The sequence below is a fragment of the Mustela nivalis genome (assembly GCF_964662115.1).
Source record: "Mustela nivalis genome assembly, chromosome: 1".
Classification (NCBI taxonomy): Eukaryota; Metazoa; Chordata; class Mammalia; order Carnivora; family Mustelidae; genus Mustela; species Mustela nivalis.
The window spans coordinates 114332987-114353664 of record NC_139020.1 but is presented as its reverse complement, the minus strand read 5'-3'; the positions used below and the strand labels follow the sequence as shown (position 1 = coordinate 114353664).

General features: G+C 34.0%; 1 protein-coding gene across 14 annotated transcripts in view; it reads right to left on the bottom strand.

The window, feature by feature from the left end:
* Positions 1 to 20678, bottom strand: part of DLG1 (discs large MAGUK scaffold protein 1) — a 261449-nt gene that overhangs the window by 233297 nt on the left and 7474 nt on the right. For all 14 annotated transcript variants that reach the window (XM_082699240.1, XM_082699246.1, XM_082699255.1 and 11 more), the window contains exon 4: positions 11417 to 11583. In XM_082699240.1, the coding sequence (XP_082555366.1) occupies positions 11417 to 11583 (167 nt within the window). The remainder of the gene's footprint in view (positions 1 to 11416; positions 11584 to 20678) is intronic.

Below are 20678 nucleotides of genomic sequence, written 5' to 3'. Positions count from 1 at the left end.
CTTCAGCAGTTGGTAATTAAACAGGTCAAATGTCTATCAAAAAAGACCAGTATCTAGAAGAATACCAGGCAGCAATCAATAAGAATGTGACAAATATGGCTAGATATAAAAAGCCAGTTAAAGCATTATTAAGACATGCTGAAACACAAAGCTGCAAAAGCACAAGCTAACAAGTATTAGTATGATTATTTAAAAAATTAATAATAAATATACGGAAAGAAAAACATGGCAGAATTTATTATACACCAAACCATTTTCAGCAGCCTCTGGTGCATAGAGGATTTCATTTTCTTATGTCAAATATTTCTGCAAATATTTTTTTTTTTTTTAAGATTTTATTTATTTATTTGACAGAGAGAGATCACAGTAGACAGAGAGGCAGGCAGAGAGAGAGAGGGAAGCAGGCTCCCTGCTGAGCAGAGAGCCCGATGCGGGACTCGATCCCAGGACCCTGAGATCATGACCCGAGCCGAAGGCAGCGGCTCAACCACTGAGCCACCCAGGCGCCCCTCTGCAAATATTTTTAAACAAACTATCTTGTTATGTTTCTATCTCTATTCTAACTAGTTCTTTTCTTTCCTTACTTTATTAGGGTTATTATGGTATTTTCATTTGCCTAGGTAACAAGTCCAATTCCCAAGAAAGTTATTAAATAAAGACAGAAACACCTGCCTTGAAACCTGAACTTCTGACTTCTAATCTTTTTCTATATGGTAACAATGTAAGTTTGGGCATTCACAACATCTCTGAACAACAGTGCGCTGAACTCTAAAGTGAGTATTAGCTCCAAATATTAAAGAACAAACCCTGGTTGTCTCATATACGATAGGATAAGAATCTATGCTCCTATGGCATTTCACAATATTATCATGTCTGTGAATGTGCCTTTTTAAAATTATGCAATTTGAAAATAAGGTTATTATTATTACCCATTCTTATGGAATACATGACGGTCTTTCAAAGAAAGGAAGAAAGAATATATTAAATAGTTTTAAACTATTAATATCATAATGTGTTTAGAACAGGAGTACTTCTCAAATTTAATTTCACCAGTTCTGTGGCAAAAGGCTATAGTTAGAAGACTGTCATCTGCCTCTATATTTGCTTACCTCTCAAAGATAATGCCTCAAAAGGAAAGGCAATCTCGTGAAACACAGAAACAGAAGCCATTATTGCTGGCTGATTCTAGTTCTGAGACAGTGAAAGCTCAAAATGAACTTGGGAAAACTGTGCCAGAAAGCAAGGACATGCTCAAAAACTCAGGCAGTCATGTCAAAAGGACCCAGACCCTTCAAGGGATTCCCCAAATGTGGAGTAATTTGAGTAACCTATAAATAAAAATCTCTCAGTCACTAAATTAGTGATAACTTTTTTTAAAGATTTTATTTATTTATTTGATAGAGATCACAAGTAGGCAGAAGGGAGGCAGAGAGAGAGAGAAGGAAGCAGGCTCCCTGCTGAGCAGAGAGCCCGATGTGGGGCTTGATCCCAAGAGCTTGAGATCATGACCTGACCTCAGAGGCTTAAGCCTCTGAGCCTCTGAGCCACCCAGGCGCCCCATTAGTGATAATTTTTTAAAAGGAGAGAGAGCAACAGAGCACTCAGTTCGTTAGGTGTCTGAATTTGGCTCAGGTCATGATTTCAGGATCCTGGGACTGGGCTGCGGTTCCCTCCACACTCTGTGGAGAGTCTGCTTCTCCCTCTCTCCCTCTGCCCCACCCTCCACTCGTGTGCTCTCTCAAATAAGTAAAATCTTTAAAAACAAAACAAAAAAAAAAAGAGCAACAAAAAAGGAAAAGACTTAATAGCCAATTTTGAAAGGGAATATTACTCTATATACTAACATTAAAAGAAAATAGAAGCTTTACCCTGCTCATCTTTTCTTTCCTTTTTTAAATGACATTTACTTTTTGAAGAGACCACATCAGCTGTCTTACAGAATACCACATATTCTATATTTATTGAATTTGTCTCCTCACACTAAGTCATTCCACAAAGTCCTGTATTTCCGGTAACAGGAAGTTAGACATAAAGGATGATTAGACTTATTTTTGGTAGGTAAAATTCACAATGATATACTGAATTTCATACTGTATCCCACCAGGAAGTGCACACCATTCCATTGTAGAGGTATGTTTTTTCTTTGTAATTATTAAGTATCTGTAGGCAGGCACTTCAGCAACTCATATTGAATAAATTTTTATCTGACTGACTCATTAATGATCTTTCCCTAAATCACTTATTTCATTAGGTTTCAAAATATTGATTCCCCACACCCCAATTTTATCATCTCATTTGTATTTATTAGCTGTTATTCTTCTGTAAAAAAATACTTTTCCCTGGAAAAGGAAAAGGAACCTTTACAAGGGCAGGGTAAAAAGCTTATTTATCTGGGGACAGTAGTAAAAATGAACTGAAGAGAAAATAAAATATTATTAATTTTGTTAGTAGTAATAACAGTATTAGGGTTATTTACATAGGAGAATGTTTAACTTTTTTTTTTTTTTTAATTTATTTGAAAGAGAGATTGAGACAGAGCACGAGCAGGGGGAGAGGCAGAGGAAAAAGCAGACTCCCTGCTGAGCAGGGAGCCCGACGAGGTGCTTGATCCTGGGACTCAGGGATCATGACCTGAGCTGAAGGCAGATGTCAACTAACTGAGCCACCCAGACATCAGGATGTTTGTTCTTACTCATTGGAAACATATACTGAAGTTTTCATAGTTTAAGTGCTTGATGAATGGAACTAATTTTCACATAATGTACCAAAAATACACATACACAAAGAAAGCAAATATGACAAAATGTTAGTAATTGTTGACTTTATAGATATTCGGAGGTTTGCTGTACTATATGGACGTTGTACTATTCCCTTGATTTTGTTGGAGTTGGAAGATTTTTATGATAAAGCTAGAAAAAAATATAGCCACCGTTAGCCTGTTACATAATAACAGTATGGAAAGAACCAAAATTCTCACTTCATTTGTTAAGTATTTACTGAATAGCTACTACATATAAGTACTACATATATTTTAGTAAACACAAGTCTCTAGCCTGAAGGACAGCCTAGTAGAGACCAAAATAACACAAAATCTGTAATTTCACAGCATTTAATTACAATACTGATGAGTATTATCAAGCAGAAGCAGAAAGTACTATAACACAGGCTCTGATAATCTGATAGGTAAAGAAAGGCTTCTACCAGGAAGTGACCACATAGTTATCCTTAATTCTCTTGCAGTGATCTCCATCTTACTCTCACAACCCATTTTCAATCTGTCCCAAATACTCATGTTCTACTTTAAAATATCCATAATTCAGCCACTTAGCACCTCCATTATCACCACTCTGGTTCACGCCTACATGCATCCTTAACTGGATCACTGAGACAGACTCCTTAACAGGTCTCCTGCTTCTACTCTTACCACAAACTATTTTCAACAAAACAGCCTAAGCGATCCTTTTAAAGATTAGGTTAAATGTCATTCCTCCAGTCCCAAACCCTGAAGAAGCTTTACATGATCTGCCTCTGCCTTACCCTCTGACCTCATCTCCCACTACTCTTTCCCTTACTTAATACCTTCTAAACATACTGTCCATCTTGCTATTTCTCATACAATTCAGCCTTATGCCTTATAATCTTTGCACTGATTATTTCCCCAAATAGCTGCATCAACTTCTAACTCTCTGTACAAATACCATGTTCTTTAAAATCAGGCCTATCGTGAATAACCCTAATAAAAATTGCAAAGTGTACGGGAATGTACTTTGTAAAACTGGAAAGGAATATGACATTCCTCATACCCTCACTCAGCTCTTTTTTCCCTTCCGTATCACTTATCGCCTTCTAACATACTAAATAATTTATTGTTTATTACCAGCATGGCCACTAGAATATATGCTCCATGAGGACAAGGATCTTTGCCTTTATTCAACCCCATTGTTCAATGTGTGATACATACCAGATGCTCAATTATTTGTTGGAAGAACTGACACTTAAAATAAAATGCTAAAAATAAGCAAGAGTTGGCAAGAAAGAACTTCCTATGCAGAGGAATTATGTGGGGACCCTGAACGAAGAGAAACCAGTAGCCAAAGAATGAAAGAGTTTTACAAGAGTGGAAAAACAGTGGTCAAATAATTAGAATTTCTGAGTCTCTTTAGAGATCTCCCACTTCATTCTGAGAGAAACAGAAAGCCAATGAAGGGTGATGAAATGACTTGCATTTTATAAAAACAATCTTGGAGGCAAAGTGGTCATAAATGGAAAAGGTGCAAGTGTGAACAGATAGGCCAAAGAGACCATTACAATAATCTAGGCAAGAAATGAGGGTTGTTTAGACTAAAGTGCAAGAATGGAGATGCGCTGTAATGCTAATTCATGTGAAATTTTGCAAATTCTGCAATATGGATTACAGATGTAAATGTGCAAAGTGAAAAAAAAGTTTTTAACAAATAATAAAGTAGGATAACTTTATGACTTTGAAGCTGAAAAACATTTCAGTAGGCATAAAGAGCATTAACCATTAACCATATATTAGATTTAAGAAATAATAAAAAGGTATCATTAGTAAAAGCATGCCTCAGAGTGGGAGAAAATGTATATTATACATATATCCAACAAAGGAATCATATCCAGATAGAGATCTCCTACAGATCAATAAGATGAAAAACAATGGGGGAGGGGATGAGAAACTTAAATAGACACTTCACAAAAGATAGCAAAATGAATAAACATATGAAAAGGTGTTAACTATTAATCTTGATAAGATAAGGAAAATGCAAATACAACAATATGAAGTACCATCGCACACCTACTGAAATAAATTATTAATAAAAAGACTGACAATAACAAGCAATGGTAAACTTGTAAAGCAACCAAAACTTGCATGTACTGGTTGTAATTATAAAAATCAGGCATAACCATTTTGCCAAACTGCTGTTATTGTGTCCAAAATTAAACATAAGCATATCATTTTCACAACTGGGTATATAAACAACAGAAACACATACACAGGTACACCAAAAAATATACACATAAAAAAATATGCACCAAAAAATATACACGGTTCTACCATAACATTTTGAAAAAGCAAATATGTTCCAATATAATTGACATATTAGGGAACAACGGTAGCTAATTTCATGTTTGCTTAAGTCCAATCTCATCCATGTGAAACACTAGGTGAGAACAGAAAATTGCACCCAGATGAAACAAACCATAAAGAAATACACAGAAGCACACATTTCAGACCTTAGCTTATTGAATGTTAGGATTCATAGCCACCCACACCTGTTAATAACCCTACATCCAATTTCAGATAAATTCCTGGGCTAGCACTGGGCAATAACTCACAAGTTAAATCTTAACACACACTCCTGTAAGTGTGTTTAGAAATTGCGCTGCCATTTTTATCAAGATATTATCTTTTTTTATATGTTACTCACCAAGTTTTGAGCTTTGAGTCTCTAACTCCATTTATAGTTTTTACTGCACAATTTTGCATTTTGAAGTGATTTTTAAGAACATATATGTTGTGCTATGGCAGAACTTACTATAAAATAATGTTTAAAGCAGCACTAACACAAAACTGAAAACAACACAAACAGCCATCACCAGAATGGATAAATATACTGCAGTATATCTACAATGGAATATTATACAGCACAAAGAAGAAAAAAAACTTCCACTCTTGGAGGAAATTCTCAAATATAAGAAAAAAGTTAGACGTAAGAGAGTACATACTGTATGAATCTGTTAAAATTATAGTTTTAGGAGAGGCAAAACTCATCCATGGTGTTAGAAATCAGGATGGTTCTTTGAAGAACAGGATACAGGTAAGAAATAATAAAAAGGTATCATTTTGTAAAATGAGACATAATGTACATACCAGGAAAATTTACCAAATATTAAAACGTACAATTCACTGGTGTGCAGTATATTCAGAGTTGTAAAACCACCATCACTATCTAATTCCAGAACCCATTAGCAGTCATTCCATTTTCTTTTTCTTGACTGGGTATATCCACAATGCAGTAATTCATCAAGCTATACATTTATGATTTGCGTAGTTTTATGTATAAATACTACCCAGTACTTCAATAATTTAAGTCAATGTTCAGATTCAACCGGGTGGACTGAATACATGCTTTTTACTATCTCCTGAAATTTTACTTAAATTAAAGCAGATAGAATTTTTTTAAAGCACTAAATCAAAAGGTCAAAGAGAAAGGAAAATAATCTATATTCCCTACTCAGAGAATTTCCTTCCCCTGAAGATGAACTCAGAAGTGCTGAAACATGGAGCTCAGAGATAGCAGAGATAACTGAAAATGAGTACATTACTGAAAAGACTAAGTGTGTATTCTTCTAAATATATACCTGGCAATATTCTTTTTCTTTTTACAGTCATATTATACCTCCTGATATGTAATCACTTAATAACATAGAGAGGATATGGAATCTATATTTTTATGACTGCTTTTTCATATTGCATTAAGTGGCTGTACCATAATGTGTTTATCCAATTTCCTTTTTTATACAATTTTTTAAAGTAATCTCTACACCCAATGTGGGGCTTGAACTCACGACCTCAAGATCAAGAGCTGGAAATACTCTACTGAGCCAGCCAGGCATCCTTAACCAGTTTCTTACTGATAATAATTTAGATGGTTTCCCTGTTGGTTTTTATGAATATTACAAATAATACTACAACGAACATATATATCTATATAAATACATATTAATTTGTGTAATTATATCTGGAACATGTAGCTAGATCAAAGGATATGAATATATACTGTTGTCTTGCAGAAAGGTTGCACCACTGTACCTGCTACCAACAGTATTAAAGAGTTTGTTTCCTCACATTTAATTAATCTTTGACAATCAAATTAGTTAAAATACTCCCCTCGTCAATTTGATATGCATGCTTTTGAAGTGAGGTTGAGCATCTCTTCAAAGGCTTACTTGATCCATTGGTAATTCTTTTTCTCTAAACTGCCCATTCACTTCCTTTGGTCACTTTTCTATTGAATGTTGATGTTTTTCTTACTGTTCTGTAAAGAGGTTTTTTTGAGTTGAGAGGGGGGAAAATTAGTCCCTTTTTATAAATGTAACAAATTCCCCCATTTCTCAATTGTTTAATGTACCTTTTCAAGATATAATTCTCTAACTAAACTTCAAATAATCAAACTTGGTGATGATCACAAAGAAATTCCACAAAGTCAGCATTCTTTTTTTTTCCTTCCATTTTACTAAGTAGAGCACAACGCAGGGCTTGAACTCATGACCACGAGATTGAGACCTGAGCTGAGATCAAGAGTCAGACACTTAACTGACTGAGCTACTCAGGTGCCCCCAAACTCAGCCTTCTTAACCTTTTAATTCTTCTGGATTTTGATTGCTGTCATGCTTAGAAAAGCTCTTCCTATTCCAAAATCATTAAAATGGTGATTTTTATGGTTTCACATCAAAAAAGAAAACCAAGCCTTTGACTCTTTGGTGTGCTTGCAATGTACTATCAAAAACAGAACTGCCATAGGCTGAATGTGTCCCCCCACAAAAATTCACATGTTGAAATGCTAAACTCCAATGCGATGGTATTAAGAGGTGGGGACTTTGGGAGGTCACTGGGCCATAAGGGAGGCTTTGTGAATGGGATTAGTGTCCTTATGAAAGTGTCCTTATAAAAGAGACTATGGTGAGCTCTCTCACCCTTCCTCAACATGAGCACACTAAGAAAAGGGCCAACTAGGAACCAGGAAAGTGTATCTACCTGTGACCGGATCTTGGACTACCCAGGTTCCACACTGTGAGAAATAAATCTGTTGTTTATAGGCTACCCAATCTGTAATACTCTGCTACAGGAGCCCAAAAGGACTAAAATAGGATACTGCATCCTTTTCTGTTGGAATTTCTCATTAAATCAGACTATTTCTCCTACTCTTGCCTCTTGGTTCCTTTTGAATACTCTTCCTTACCATCTCTAAAATTCACTCTTATTTTAGGATAGATTTGTTTCCATAAAAATGACATGCATTCATTATTTTTTTTAAGTATCAGAGAAAAGTACTAAAAAGAAAAAAGTCCCCATCACCCAGAAACAATCATTAATATTATGCAAACATCATTCCAAACAATATACTAGGTATATGTTCAAAACAGAAGACAGATATACCAAACACAAAAAAGTTCTAAGAAAATGGAATACTGGGGCGCCTGGGTGGCTCAGTGGGTTAAAGCCTCTGCCTTTGGCTCAGGTCATGATCCCAGGGTCCTGGGATGGAGCCCTGCTTTGGGCACTCTGCTCAGAAGAGAGCCTGCTTCCCCCTTCTCTCTCTGCCTGCCTCTCTGCCTACTTGTGTTCTCTGTCTGTCAAATAAATAAATAAATAAATCTTAAAAAAAAAAAAAAAATGGGATGCTGCCATGTCACTGCAAAAATAAATGGCATTGATTTTCACTTTACAACATCAGAAGAAATATAGGAAATGAAGTTACAAGGCCACAAATTAACTGACAAATGAAGATCTGGAAAGTTAGATCAGTTAATAACAAAACAAAAAGGACAAGAAAGAAAAGTGAACAAATGTCTACAAGACAAAGATTTTCACTTTAAGAAAGTAAGAGAAGCATGCCCTGGAAATTGCTCTATCTCAAATACTTCTTTTGCAAAAAAAAAAAAAAAACAAACCCTCTTTATGATAATCCTACAAAAGTGAACATGAAGTAAAAGAGATAGTAAGATTGTGTGGCATACAACTTTGTCACAAAAACATTACCTTTCTGTTTACTACCTACCAACCTATTTTAAGGTGGAGGAGGGGAGAGAAGAAGAGGAGGGAGAGAGAATCTTTAGCAGGCTCCACACCCAGTGCAGGGTCCAACTAGGGGCTGGATTTCACAACCCTGAGATCATGACCTGAACTAAAATCAAGAGTCAGACCCTTAACCAACTGAGCCACCCAGGTGCCTGCATTACCTTACTTTTTTATCCAAGAATTAGTGCACAAGTGCCATAATAACCTAAAATTTGTATGAGATAAAATATTTTCATGATTTTCATATTATTTTTTAAGTTATAGTCAAATAAAAACTTCCTCTGCATTTGTTTTAATTTGGGTCAGTGGACTCTCTTCAACTACAAAACTTTAAATAAGGTGAATTAAAAGTTCGAGATCTCTTTTCAGTCCTAAACATCATCCTCCAAGTGTCTAAAGCAATCAAGTCAAATGCCTCTTAGCCAAGTTTTCTGTCCAAATTAAGCATACATAAATGGGGAACAGGGGAATATACTTTCCTTCTACTCTCAAAAAAGTAGAAATGAAACCTATAAACATTACAGGGTTTTTTGTTTGTTTGTTTGTTTGTTTGTTTTTTAAGACCTTAGGACTGTCATCCATCAAGTGTGTTTCAAAACTATTTACATTTTCAGGCAAGCATCTATCAGGGTATTCTGTCCTCTCTACAAAACAGTACTTCTTTTGAACTAAACTTAGCTCACTATAGATTTGACACATACAGATCTTCCCTTCTTTAAAAAAATCTGGGACTTGATGGACACATCTCCATGATCCCATTACTAAGTTTAAATGTGAATGGGTGTAAATTTCAAGCACACTAGAGCATTTTCATGTGCCAAGCCCTAAGCAACATTTTAATCATAATCCCTTCTCATCCATTTTCCTAATTAGACCTCCCATTTATAGTCTGAAAATTCTTGTTCTCCTATTCTCCTTTAACATGTCCATACTACACCCTTTAGGAGATGCAGAAACCAGTATTGCAAAGGGTCTTTCTAAATACCAGTGCCTCACTTTACACAAGTTGAAATCTTCTGATACTCTTCTTTTTTTTTCCCTTAAGATTTTATTTTTAAGTAACCTCTACACCCAACGTGGGGCTCTAGCTCATGACCCTTAGATCAAGAGTCACACGCTCCACTGACTGGGTTAGCCAGGCACCCCTGAAATTTTCTAATACTACTCATAATGGAATTCAACGCCTTCCTGATCTTTCTGACTGAACACTATATAGAAATTAACTTCCACTGTGCAGTATTATCCACTTATTTAACCTTAATGAACATTTATTTTACTGGTTACATTGAGCCAGCCATTATCTAAACAATCTCCTATAAAAATAGGCAAATCAACTATAAGAACTCTATGCATTATACTCATAATTGAACATAATCAATGAGACAATAGAAAACAATAGTTAAGTAATTAAATAAGAAACTCAATTCTCTTAAAATTTAACATGTCTCCTCAAATGCAAAATTTTTAAGCTAGGAAAATAAATGTGAAATTAAAAACTGTACTAATAGTTAACATTAAAAAAAATCTATTTGGAATTGATCATAAGGGCAAATGATTTATCAACAAAAGGGAATGAAAATGGAAATGATCTAAGAGTGATAAAAAAGAGATTAAAAAAAAAAAGACACAGAAACAATAAACATACAAGTGCAGAACAGGATCAGTAAAGAGAACCATGATCTGTTACAAGGTCTGAAATCTAAGGGTAGACTTGCCCAAACTAGCTAAATAAGCTGGGTCAAGTCATTCCTTTTCTTTTGGATCTCAGTTTCCAAATCCTTAAAATGAAAAAGAGGGATCAGATGTGTTGCCTGCTTTAAAATTTTACAGTTCTATGTGACATAATATAAAAAAAGAAAACTCAGAAACTGTCTGCTTCATTACCAAAGGGTTGTCTGGTTGCTGCCCACCACTACTTTTCCCTGATTTATTACTCACCAAACAGAGGCTGATTCAATTTTCCAAGCATTTCTCTAGTACAAACAAACTAGAAGGGACTAGAATCAAATTCAGTCAGACAACCACATTCAAATGACTAATGTTTGTCAGATAGAAGCCTCATTACAAAATGCTTCATATATCTCTGTTCTATCTAACTCTACCAGCAACAGTACGTTACAACCAAAAAAAGAACATTACTAAAACAGTTCTTAAAACTTAAAGAAATATAGTTTTAACTACAGAAAAATGCTGAAACCAATGCTAACCTTAAGATTTACTGATCAGTCTTTAGTGAATTTTATTAATGCAATCTTCAAGTCAAATAAACAGAATCATTGGAGTATATGTAGCAATTAATCGGCCCAGCACAAAACAAACAAACAAAAAAACAGAATAAAATCACCTTTTCAAAATACAATTTCATTAAGGTATCTCATGCAAAGTGTTCTTTTAATAATCTAAAGCCAAGTATTTCAGACCTCAAACCATTTACAACATGTTAAGAAAGGGGCATCAGAGATTCTGAGCTTTTCTCTTAAAAAATATTTGTAATCTCATATTTCCACATAATATCCATTTTAATAAAGTGAAAAAACTTAGCAGCCCCAATAAATTGATTATTAAAAAACAGCCTCAGGAAAAAATTTATCTTACCTCTACACTAGGGCTAAGGCTGCTTGGCAGTGTTTCTGAAGTCACAGTAGTGCTTGGAAGGCTGGAAATTTCCCAAGTATTCACAGGCTGTATTGGTTCAGACTGCTTTGAACGATCTATACATTTTGGATTATCCAGTAAGGTCACTTCATAAAATTCTTGAATATCTAGAAGTGAAGAAAAGAAAAAAAAAAATCAAAGTATTTAGATTTTCTAATTAAACTATGCATTGCTGAAACAGCATTAACTCAAAAAGTAAAATAAGCCCCATCTTATAATGTACTTAAACAGTGAATATTTTCTCATTTTATTTTGTCATAGTTACATCAGAACTTGCAGGGCATAGTGTAAAAGTCACAGGCTTTTTACACTTCAAAGTCAGTGCTGAGTTCAAATCTCTATTTCATCATAAATTAGCTGCCTGTTCAGGCAAGTTATTTAACCTCTGATAACTTGCCTCTTTATCATGTGAATTGTAAAAAGTACTGAGTATAATACATATGAAGCCCACAATGGCACCTAACAGGCTCCTAACCAACAGCAGCTAATATCACTACTATGAATTTTGAAGATGTGAGTCATTACTGATATTTTATCTTCATACCACCAATATCTCCTCAATATAAACCCCCCACATAGTTTTTTTTTTTAAACATTCTGGAGCTGTTTTTAATAACCCCGCGCCCGAGCGTGCTAGCTCTGGGCCGTACACAGAGTGGACCCGTATACTTCATACTGCGGTGACTGTACACAAACGCACTCTCCCCCCACCCGCACTCCCAGGCTGGGGGGGATTTAGGTCTTATTTTCAGCACTTGCTAAACTCTTGACAAGGAACTCTGAATCCCAATGATTTCTCCTACTCCCCCGTTCAGTGCTCACAATCCCTCTTTCGCAGCTTCTTCCCTCGCGCTGGATGCACTGGGCGGCCGTTGAGTACGAGCCTCGAAAATCTCGGGGTCGCGGGTAGGGGGGAAAGCAGGCGCAGATGGAGCTAGAGCCCCCTCACATAGTTTTAACTGTCCTTCTAACCAACATGAACAAGAAAGTGAAATACTAAATTAAATATTTTATATTTTAGAAATAATCAATTAAACATAACAAAACTAAAAAATCATAAATTTATTTAAAGTAGCACAGGACAATTTAAAAGATCAATTTACTTTGCTGTCAACTAGAATTATATAAACTTAGCATATTAACACTGATTTTTCATGCCATTCAGAAAGCTCTGAGTGACAGTTACATAATGCTTAAGTTCACCACTATCAGTTCTTTATTCACCTAGTTGTGTATTTTGAGTTAGTTTTTTAAATGGGAGAAATTATTGTTTTAACAGCAAAGGTGGGAGAATATCCTATACAGAATTATTTAAACAGAATAACATTTAAACAGAAGTAACATTTAAACAGAATAACTTTTACTTATTTCTATGATGAAAAGATTAATATGTCCTTTAAAAAACAGTCAGAAAATAGTAGAGACAAAATAACTCTCTTTTAATAACCAGTAGAATTGTAAAACTTTCTAAGTAAAGAGCTCATAAAAACTAAATCAGCATAGTGAAGATAGTATCAACCCACTTTACAAGGTGTTAAGAATATTACTAGAGAAAATTGCATATGAAAGTATTTTATAAACCATGAGTTAAGTACAAAAAACTGTTCACATAACCATCAAGAAAAAAATTATTATAAACACAAATAAGAGCATCAGCTACAAAGTGTTCTTACCAAAAATTGCTTAACCTGAACCTAAATCAAACCTTCAGAACCAACTTGCAGTTCACAGGAAATAAAGAAGCTAGAGAAACAAGTAAAATGACACCAAAACAGCAAGGGGGAAAAAAACAGATTCAGAAGGGGACATTCCATAAGACAAATGGCCAGTTTCTTTACCAAGTCAATGTCATGAAAAGGAAGAGAAATTATTTGAGAAGAATTTTTTTTTTTAAATAAAGGAAATGAAAAAAACACAGCAATTAACTGCAATAAGTGAGGCTTGACTGGCAGGAAGGGGCAGGAGGATATAAAAGACATTGTGATAATTAGGGAAATTTAAATATGGACTATTTTCCAAAAATACTACAGATTTTTTTTAGGAGATGTGTGTGTGTGTGTGTATATATATATATGAGACTATGTATACATTTCTGTGGCAGGACATACACTTCTACATATATAAGAAACACATATTTATTATACACAGAGGATATATATTCATAGATCTATAGAGAAGGAGAAATATCTTCTGCAAGAAAATAAAGATATCAGAGCTCCTAGTGTAATTATGCTCCCCAAAAGTGCTGAATATTGAGTAATTTGAGTAATTGGATGATTACCAATCTCAAGGTAAATAGCCCACATCACCATAAAAAAACTTCATTATATTTCCCATTATTACAAGTCGAGTTTGAAATGTTTACCTTCTGTGACCTTTTATTCTACCCTTAACAGATATACTGCTGTATTATCCTTCAATAATATCTCTAACAAATATCTCTATCAGTACTGTCCAAAAGAACTTTCTACAGGGATGAAAATGTTCTATAGCTGCACTCTCCAATATGGTAGCCACTAGCTAGCTACACATGGCTATTAAGCACTAAAAATGTGACAAGTGTCACATTTTTGTGAGGAACTGATTTTATAATTTTATTTATGTATAATTAAATAGTCACAAACAGCTAGTAGTTATCATATAGGACAACAGAGATCTAGACTAGTATAATTTGGAGTAACATTTTACTATCTAGGAAGATCAAGGAATAAAATGCTCCCTATGTGAATTTTTCAAAAGTCCACTCACATCCTGCTACTTACTGTCAACTGAAATGCCTCATCTCTTAAAAAGTCCTTCTAATTTGCAGTGCCTGAGCTCTTATGGACTGAATATGAATCAAATATTCATATTATTTTAACTATATCAGGCTTAAGACAACATAAACTGAGTAAACACTCATTAGAATGACTATTATCAACAAAACAGGCTAACAGGCTTTGATGAGGATGTAGAGAAATTAAACCCCTGTCCACTTATTGGTAGGAATAGAAAATGATATAATCATTGTGGAAAACAGTACAGTGATATCTCAAAATACTACAACATAAAATCACCTTTTAATCAAGCATGAGATTCTAGATATATGCCCAAAAGAAGTGAAAGCGGGGACTCAAACAGATTATGTGTACATCAATAAGCACAGCAGCATTATTCCCAGTATACAACAGGTGGAAACAACCCAAATATTCATCCACAGATGAATGGTTAAAAAACAAAATGTGGAACATACAAACAATGTAATACTACTCAACTTTTAAAAGGAACAAAATTCTGATACATTCTAAAAAATGGATGGATGGATTTTGAAGACATTATGCTAAGTTTAGGGTAAGTCAGACACACAAGAAAATATTGTATAATGCCACTTACATGAGGTACTAGAAGAGTCAAATTTATAGAGGCAGGAAGAACAGTTGTTACTGGGGTAAGATAAGAATGGATTAAGGAGGGACTGAGTAAGGAGGAAATGGAGAGTTATTTTCTAACGAGTACAGAGTTTCCGTCTGGGATGATGAAAAGTTTCATCATCGCACAATGAGTGATGGTCACAAAATAATGTGAATGTACTTAATGCCTCTGAACTGTACACTTAAAAAAATGATAAACTTTGTTACCTACATTTTATCACAATAAAAAAATAAGCTGGATATGTCAGCTTATTATCATTTTCCTTTATTTATATTTTAAAGGAAAGTGATAATAAGCTCACATATCCAGCTTATAAATATACACATCCCTTTAATTTTGACCAATATCCCATTTTGACCAACATTCCACACATTTTATTTAACTTGTCCACCACACTGCTTCATCTTTAGGGTATCTCAAAGACTATAAAGGTCAGTAACATAGGAATACCTATTCAGAAATTATTTCTCTATCACAAATTTACTCAGGTGTATCAGTAAAGATTTTTCAAAGCTGCACTTCATCAAAAAGGGTACTCTGGAAAAACTGGACAGAGCTTTTCTTTTTGAGTCCAAAGTACTCATATTTTATATTTCCCATAGTATCAGCAGTCATTGTTCTTTATAATCTACATTTTATATGTCAGAAGATAATCACTGATCATAACCATAAAGATTTAGCAAAGAAAAAAGATTATTACTGGGACAGGAGTGTTTCTACAATAACATTCTAAGATTCAAAACATTACTTTCTTTTCCTTTAGATTTTTTTTAAATTGGGGAGTATAATACTGAGTTCCATAAGCTAATGAGCCTAAAGTAAAATCGAAGCTACTATATTAACAGAAGTCAAAAATAGAAAACAAAAACAAGTTCTAGTATAATCCCCATTTCTCCCAGTTCTTCAAAATCTGTTTAAAATGCTCAAGTCTCAAATTCCAAGTTATTCTCAACAAACTTCATGAAAATAAAGAATTAAACTAATGAGTTCACCCTGAATACTTAAGACATTCAAACAATGAATACTAATAGAGAGAATACATTTTAAAGAGGAATAAAAGAATTAAAAAATGAGATATAACAATGTCTTTGAGAGATGGAGAAAATTGAGGAAAAAAATACATTAACACTTAAAAATCAAATAACACCATTTAGAAACACTTAAAAAGGTAGCGTTTCTATAAAAATTTGATGGCTATATTTTAAGGTGCTATAGAACCTTACACATCTATTTCAAATTTCTATTACTGCACATGTATTAAATTTTTTGAAAGTAAAATTAACCAGCTCTGACAATGAAAAATTCTTTTATAATTCTGATTTATATATTTCTACGCCAATTATACCCAACATCACTAATAATGGCTACTCATAGTTATACCAAAATATATAGACAACAAAAAATGTAATCACAGCAAAATAATACTTCAATAGTCATCTCTCTCAAATCTCTCTCAATACTATTACATTAAAAATTGCTAAATTTACTATCACATGTAAGATGACAGAGTCCTGGGACACCTGGGTGGCTTAGCTGGTTAAGAAACTGTCTTGGGTGCAGGTCATGATCCCAGGATACTGGGATGGAGTCCTCCATTGGGCTCTTGGCTCAGCAGGGAGCCTGCTTCTCCCTCTGCCTGCCCCACTCACTGCTTGTGCCCTCTCTCTGACAAATACATAAAGTCTTTTAAAAAAATGACAGAGTCTTTCAATAAACCTATGCAAACATTTCACTTGCATCAACTCTAAACTTAAATCTTTAATATGAAAATGTACAGAAAATGGGAAGAATACAGAAGTAGTCAAAATGACTCCCACTTAAGACAGGTAATTCCATACTCATCTAAAAATCCATATAGTTCACCCAGATATACACCATATGGAATTAAAATGACTATATTTTTATTTACTACCCTGAAAAAGCTTATTTCCTTTTAAAAATAATGATGCACTAAAGCAAGAACATGAGAAAATGTGGAATATTAAAACATTTATTAGAGAAAACTAACCTTTAGCCGATTCACAATTGAAAACATTAATGTTGTTGAGCCTACTGGATCAGCCTTAACACAGTCTATTCCTATTTGCTGCTTATAGTCTGGTAAGTGCTTTCTCTGTTTTGAACTAAAATGGGTTTCCTCAGGTGCAGCTCCTGAACAAAGATCTGTTATAAAAGCTACAACAGTTACAATATGTGTAATAAGAAATATAGAAACAATGGAACAACAGAAATTTTCTATAGAACTGGAAATTCTAAATTAAACTTAGACACAATTAGTCCAATGAAACAGAGAAGACTCATTCCTACTACCAAAAAATACGTATTTCAGGGAAGTCTCTTAGGATCACATATTTCAGAACTCTCCAAGTTTAAATAAAACTTTAAGTAAAATATTTTCATTTTATCTTTGTTCTTTTCTTGCAGAATTCAAAGTTTGCAAACACTGGGATTACGTAAAGGAAATATAAAATTCCAGAAACACCCTCAAAGGAGGTTGGGAAGTTTTTTAGCTTTTAGTTACCATTTTTATCATCCTAAACAGTAAAACTCACACACATTTCTCAAATTAAAAAAATAAGGATCAGAGTAGGAAGTCTAAATAGTCCAGAATTTGTAATAATTTAACACAGTAGAGGAAACATCTCTAATCTATGAGAAAATAGCCTTATTTCATAGGGAAAATATTAAGAAAAGACCTTAACAGAATGATTTTACACTTCTAAAAAAAAGGAGAAAAAAAGTTGTAGGAGGGGGGAAATGACATGAACAAATAATTCAAAAAAGAAATTTAAATGATGTAAGAAAATTCTCACATAGCTGAAAATTCTTATATCATGAGGGGGAAAATGACATGAACAAATAATTCACAAAAGAAATTTAAATGATATAAGAAAATTCTTACATAGTTTAAAGTTCTTTTATCATTGGTTGTTTAACCAAATAAATATATAATAAAACATCAAAAGGACTAAAGGTATATTCCACATATCAGAATAAAAAATATTAAAAAGGATGATACGTAGATTGCTTAAGGTATAGGGAATTAGTCATTATCCCACATACTGCCTAAAAAATTAAATTGAATATAACCTTTCTGAGAGTAATTTAACAAATTACGCTAAAAACCTTTTTAAAATGCAAATCCCCTTTTGCCAAGCAATTAATTTCTAGGAATTTATCCAAAGGTTATAACAAACAATGTAGAACAAAGAGGCATATACACTTGCAATGTTGTTCAAAATTCAGAAAAATTATATACCTAAGTGCTCCTAGGAAATCATTAGTAAGACAACACCACATCTATAGAATGTAAACAGTCATTTAAGATGGTACAAACATACTGACATGGGAAGATATCCAATGCTAAATTTTGGGATAAAAATAGTTAATTTGTGTATGCACATTACATACATTTAGGCAAATCTAACTTCCGCACCTCCCTTCACCAAAAAAGGCAATTCTATCTATCAGTCTACCCAATTTTAAGTCAACATCACAAATAAAAAATGAGAAGGAAGGAAACTGTTCCCTCAGGTAGCCTCCGTTTCCATGTGCCTCTAATGTGAGCATCTCTACAGACCTTATTTACTGAGTCTGATTCTAGAATTATGAGCTTTTTTTTTTTAAAGATTTTATTTATTTATTTGACAGACAGAGATCACAAGGAGGCAGAGAGGCAGGCAAAGAGAGAGAGAGGGAAGCAGGCTCCCGCTGAGCAGAGAGCCCAATGCAGGGCTCGATCCCAGGACCCTGGAATCATGACCTGAGCCAAAGGCAGAGGCTTTAATCCACTGAGCCATCCAGGTGCCCCAGAATTATGAGCTTTTAGTATAAGAGATCACTTAAACACAAGCCAACTATGTCTGCTGCCCAACTAAAGAAACAAAGGTTTCTTTCCACTATAGAAAAAACAACTATACTGTACTTAATGAGAGTGTTAAATTCTAGAAGGAATTTCAAGGGTAATTTTAATCTGATGGGATTTTTCATTTTACACACTGATTTTAAGTATCAATTCCTTATGTAGGAAACAATTCCATTATGTTTTACTTGTGTAAGGAATTTGTTTTACAAAAAGAAAGTGTGTATAAATACATAAATAATAATATTCTATATGGATGTTCACCCTATGGAAGAAGTAGGTTACCTTTGCTGTGAGAATTTTCTTGATTATAGTATTTTATATAAAGTATATTTAACTGATCTTAAATTCTTTACATGGAACATGCCATTTTTTTTTTTTTTTTGTAATAAATTCTGTTTTGGACTTAGAAAGAAAGCAACTAGAAAGCTGAAAAACACAGAAATATAACCTGGCCATTTCAGAGGGAATTTTATCAGTTATTTGACTAAAAGCAAGTATAATGTTTCATAAACTAAAATATGCAATTGCCAAGTCTACTTAAAAACAGATACTCAAAAATAGATACTCTGCTTTCGTCTAAACTTAAGTACATTTAAAAAGCCATTTTGATCCCCTAAAAGAGTATCATATAAAATTTTTAAGTACATTATCGTAATTTGTGTTTTGCACACTAGAAACAAGAAAAATGTCAAGCCAATGTGCAAAAAAGTTACTTCCACATCTGAAATACTATTTGACTAACAGTCATAGAGTATTTTCACAAACATATTTTTGAGAACAAGGTATCAACAGAAACCAGACCTTCTCAGAGAGATGGCTGATTCCAAGGCTGGGGCAATATATGTACAAGATGAACCTGGAATATCTTTTTATGTCAAAAAGTGAGAAAGTACTCAAAGTGATAGTGGCACGTCTTAAGGACAGAAAAGCAAGCTGGAAAGAGTTCTTACCAGATGATCTAAAACAAAACAGTCTGAGCACCGAAAACATTAAGGTTGATAATACACTATCAATGATTAAAAGAAAAATGACACAGACACATACATAGATACATGGGGAAGGAGAGCTCTTACACTAAAATGCGGGTATTAAATGGAGAATGTAAAAGACTGCTACTGTTATGAAATGTCATTTTTTGATTGTCATTTTCAACATAGTAAAAACTGGTTCAGACAAGCATCATCAATGGATGCTAAGTCTAGAGGGAAATTTTGCTAAAGAGCAGGGCATGCCTATGGTATTAAAGTCTCTCCCACATATTGCTTACAAAATGCAAGGAAAACAACACTAACTATAGAGAAATCAAGTACCTTAATTGGGTGATCAAAATTAACAATGCCAATAAAGAGCAGAAGACATCTGTACCTCTGAATGTACAGAACCCTAGAGAATACATAACCTGAATTTAGTCACAAGAAAGCATCAGACAAACCTAAAATTAGAAACAAAATGGTAATGTCATAAAAGACCAAAGAGGACTGTGGAAATGTGTCGAGACTACAGAGACATGACAAATAAATGAAATACCTGGTGTTAGACTGGTTACTGAAAAAAATAATTAGGAAAGAAAAAATATAGTGGAAAAAATCTGACCTTACACAGATGAAATAAACTAGAAAAATTATTTACAGATGCTTTTATAGCTCTGTTGATTACAAGGTTCCAAAGAGAATTCAACCAGATTCAACATAATCAAAGCACTACATCAGAGAAGTAGTAAGCAAAACTACTAGCAAATAAATAACAATCCAGGTTCAATCAAAATGACCAACTGAAAAGTTAATAAAATTTTCCTCCAATAAAGTTTTGGTCAAGAGAATGATCCATATAATGTCATAAACGTTTTCTTTTCTAAAACCTAGCCTGCAAAGTCACACACATGAAGTTAGCAACAAAATATAATATGACAGGGGGCGCCTGGGTGGC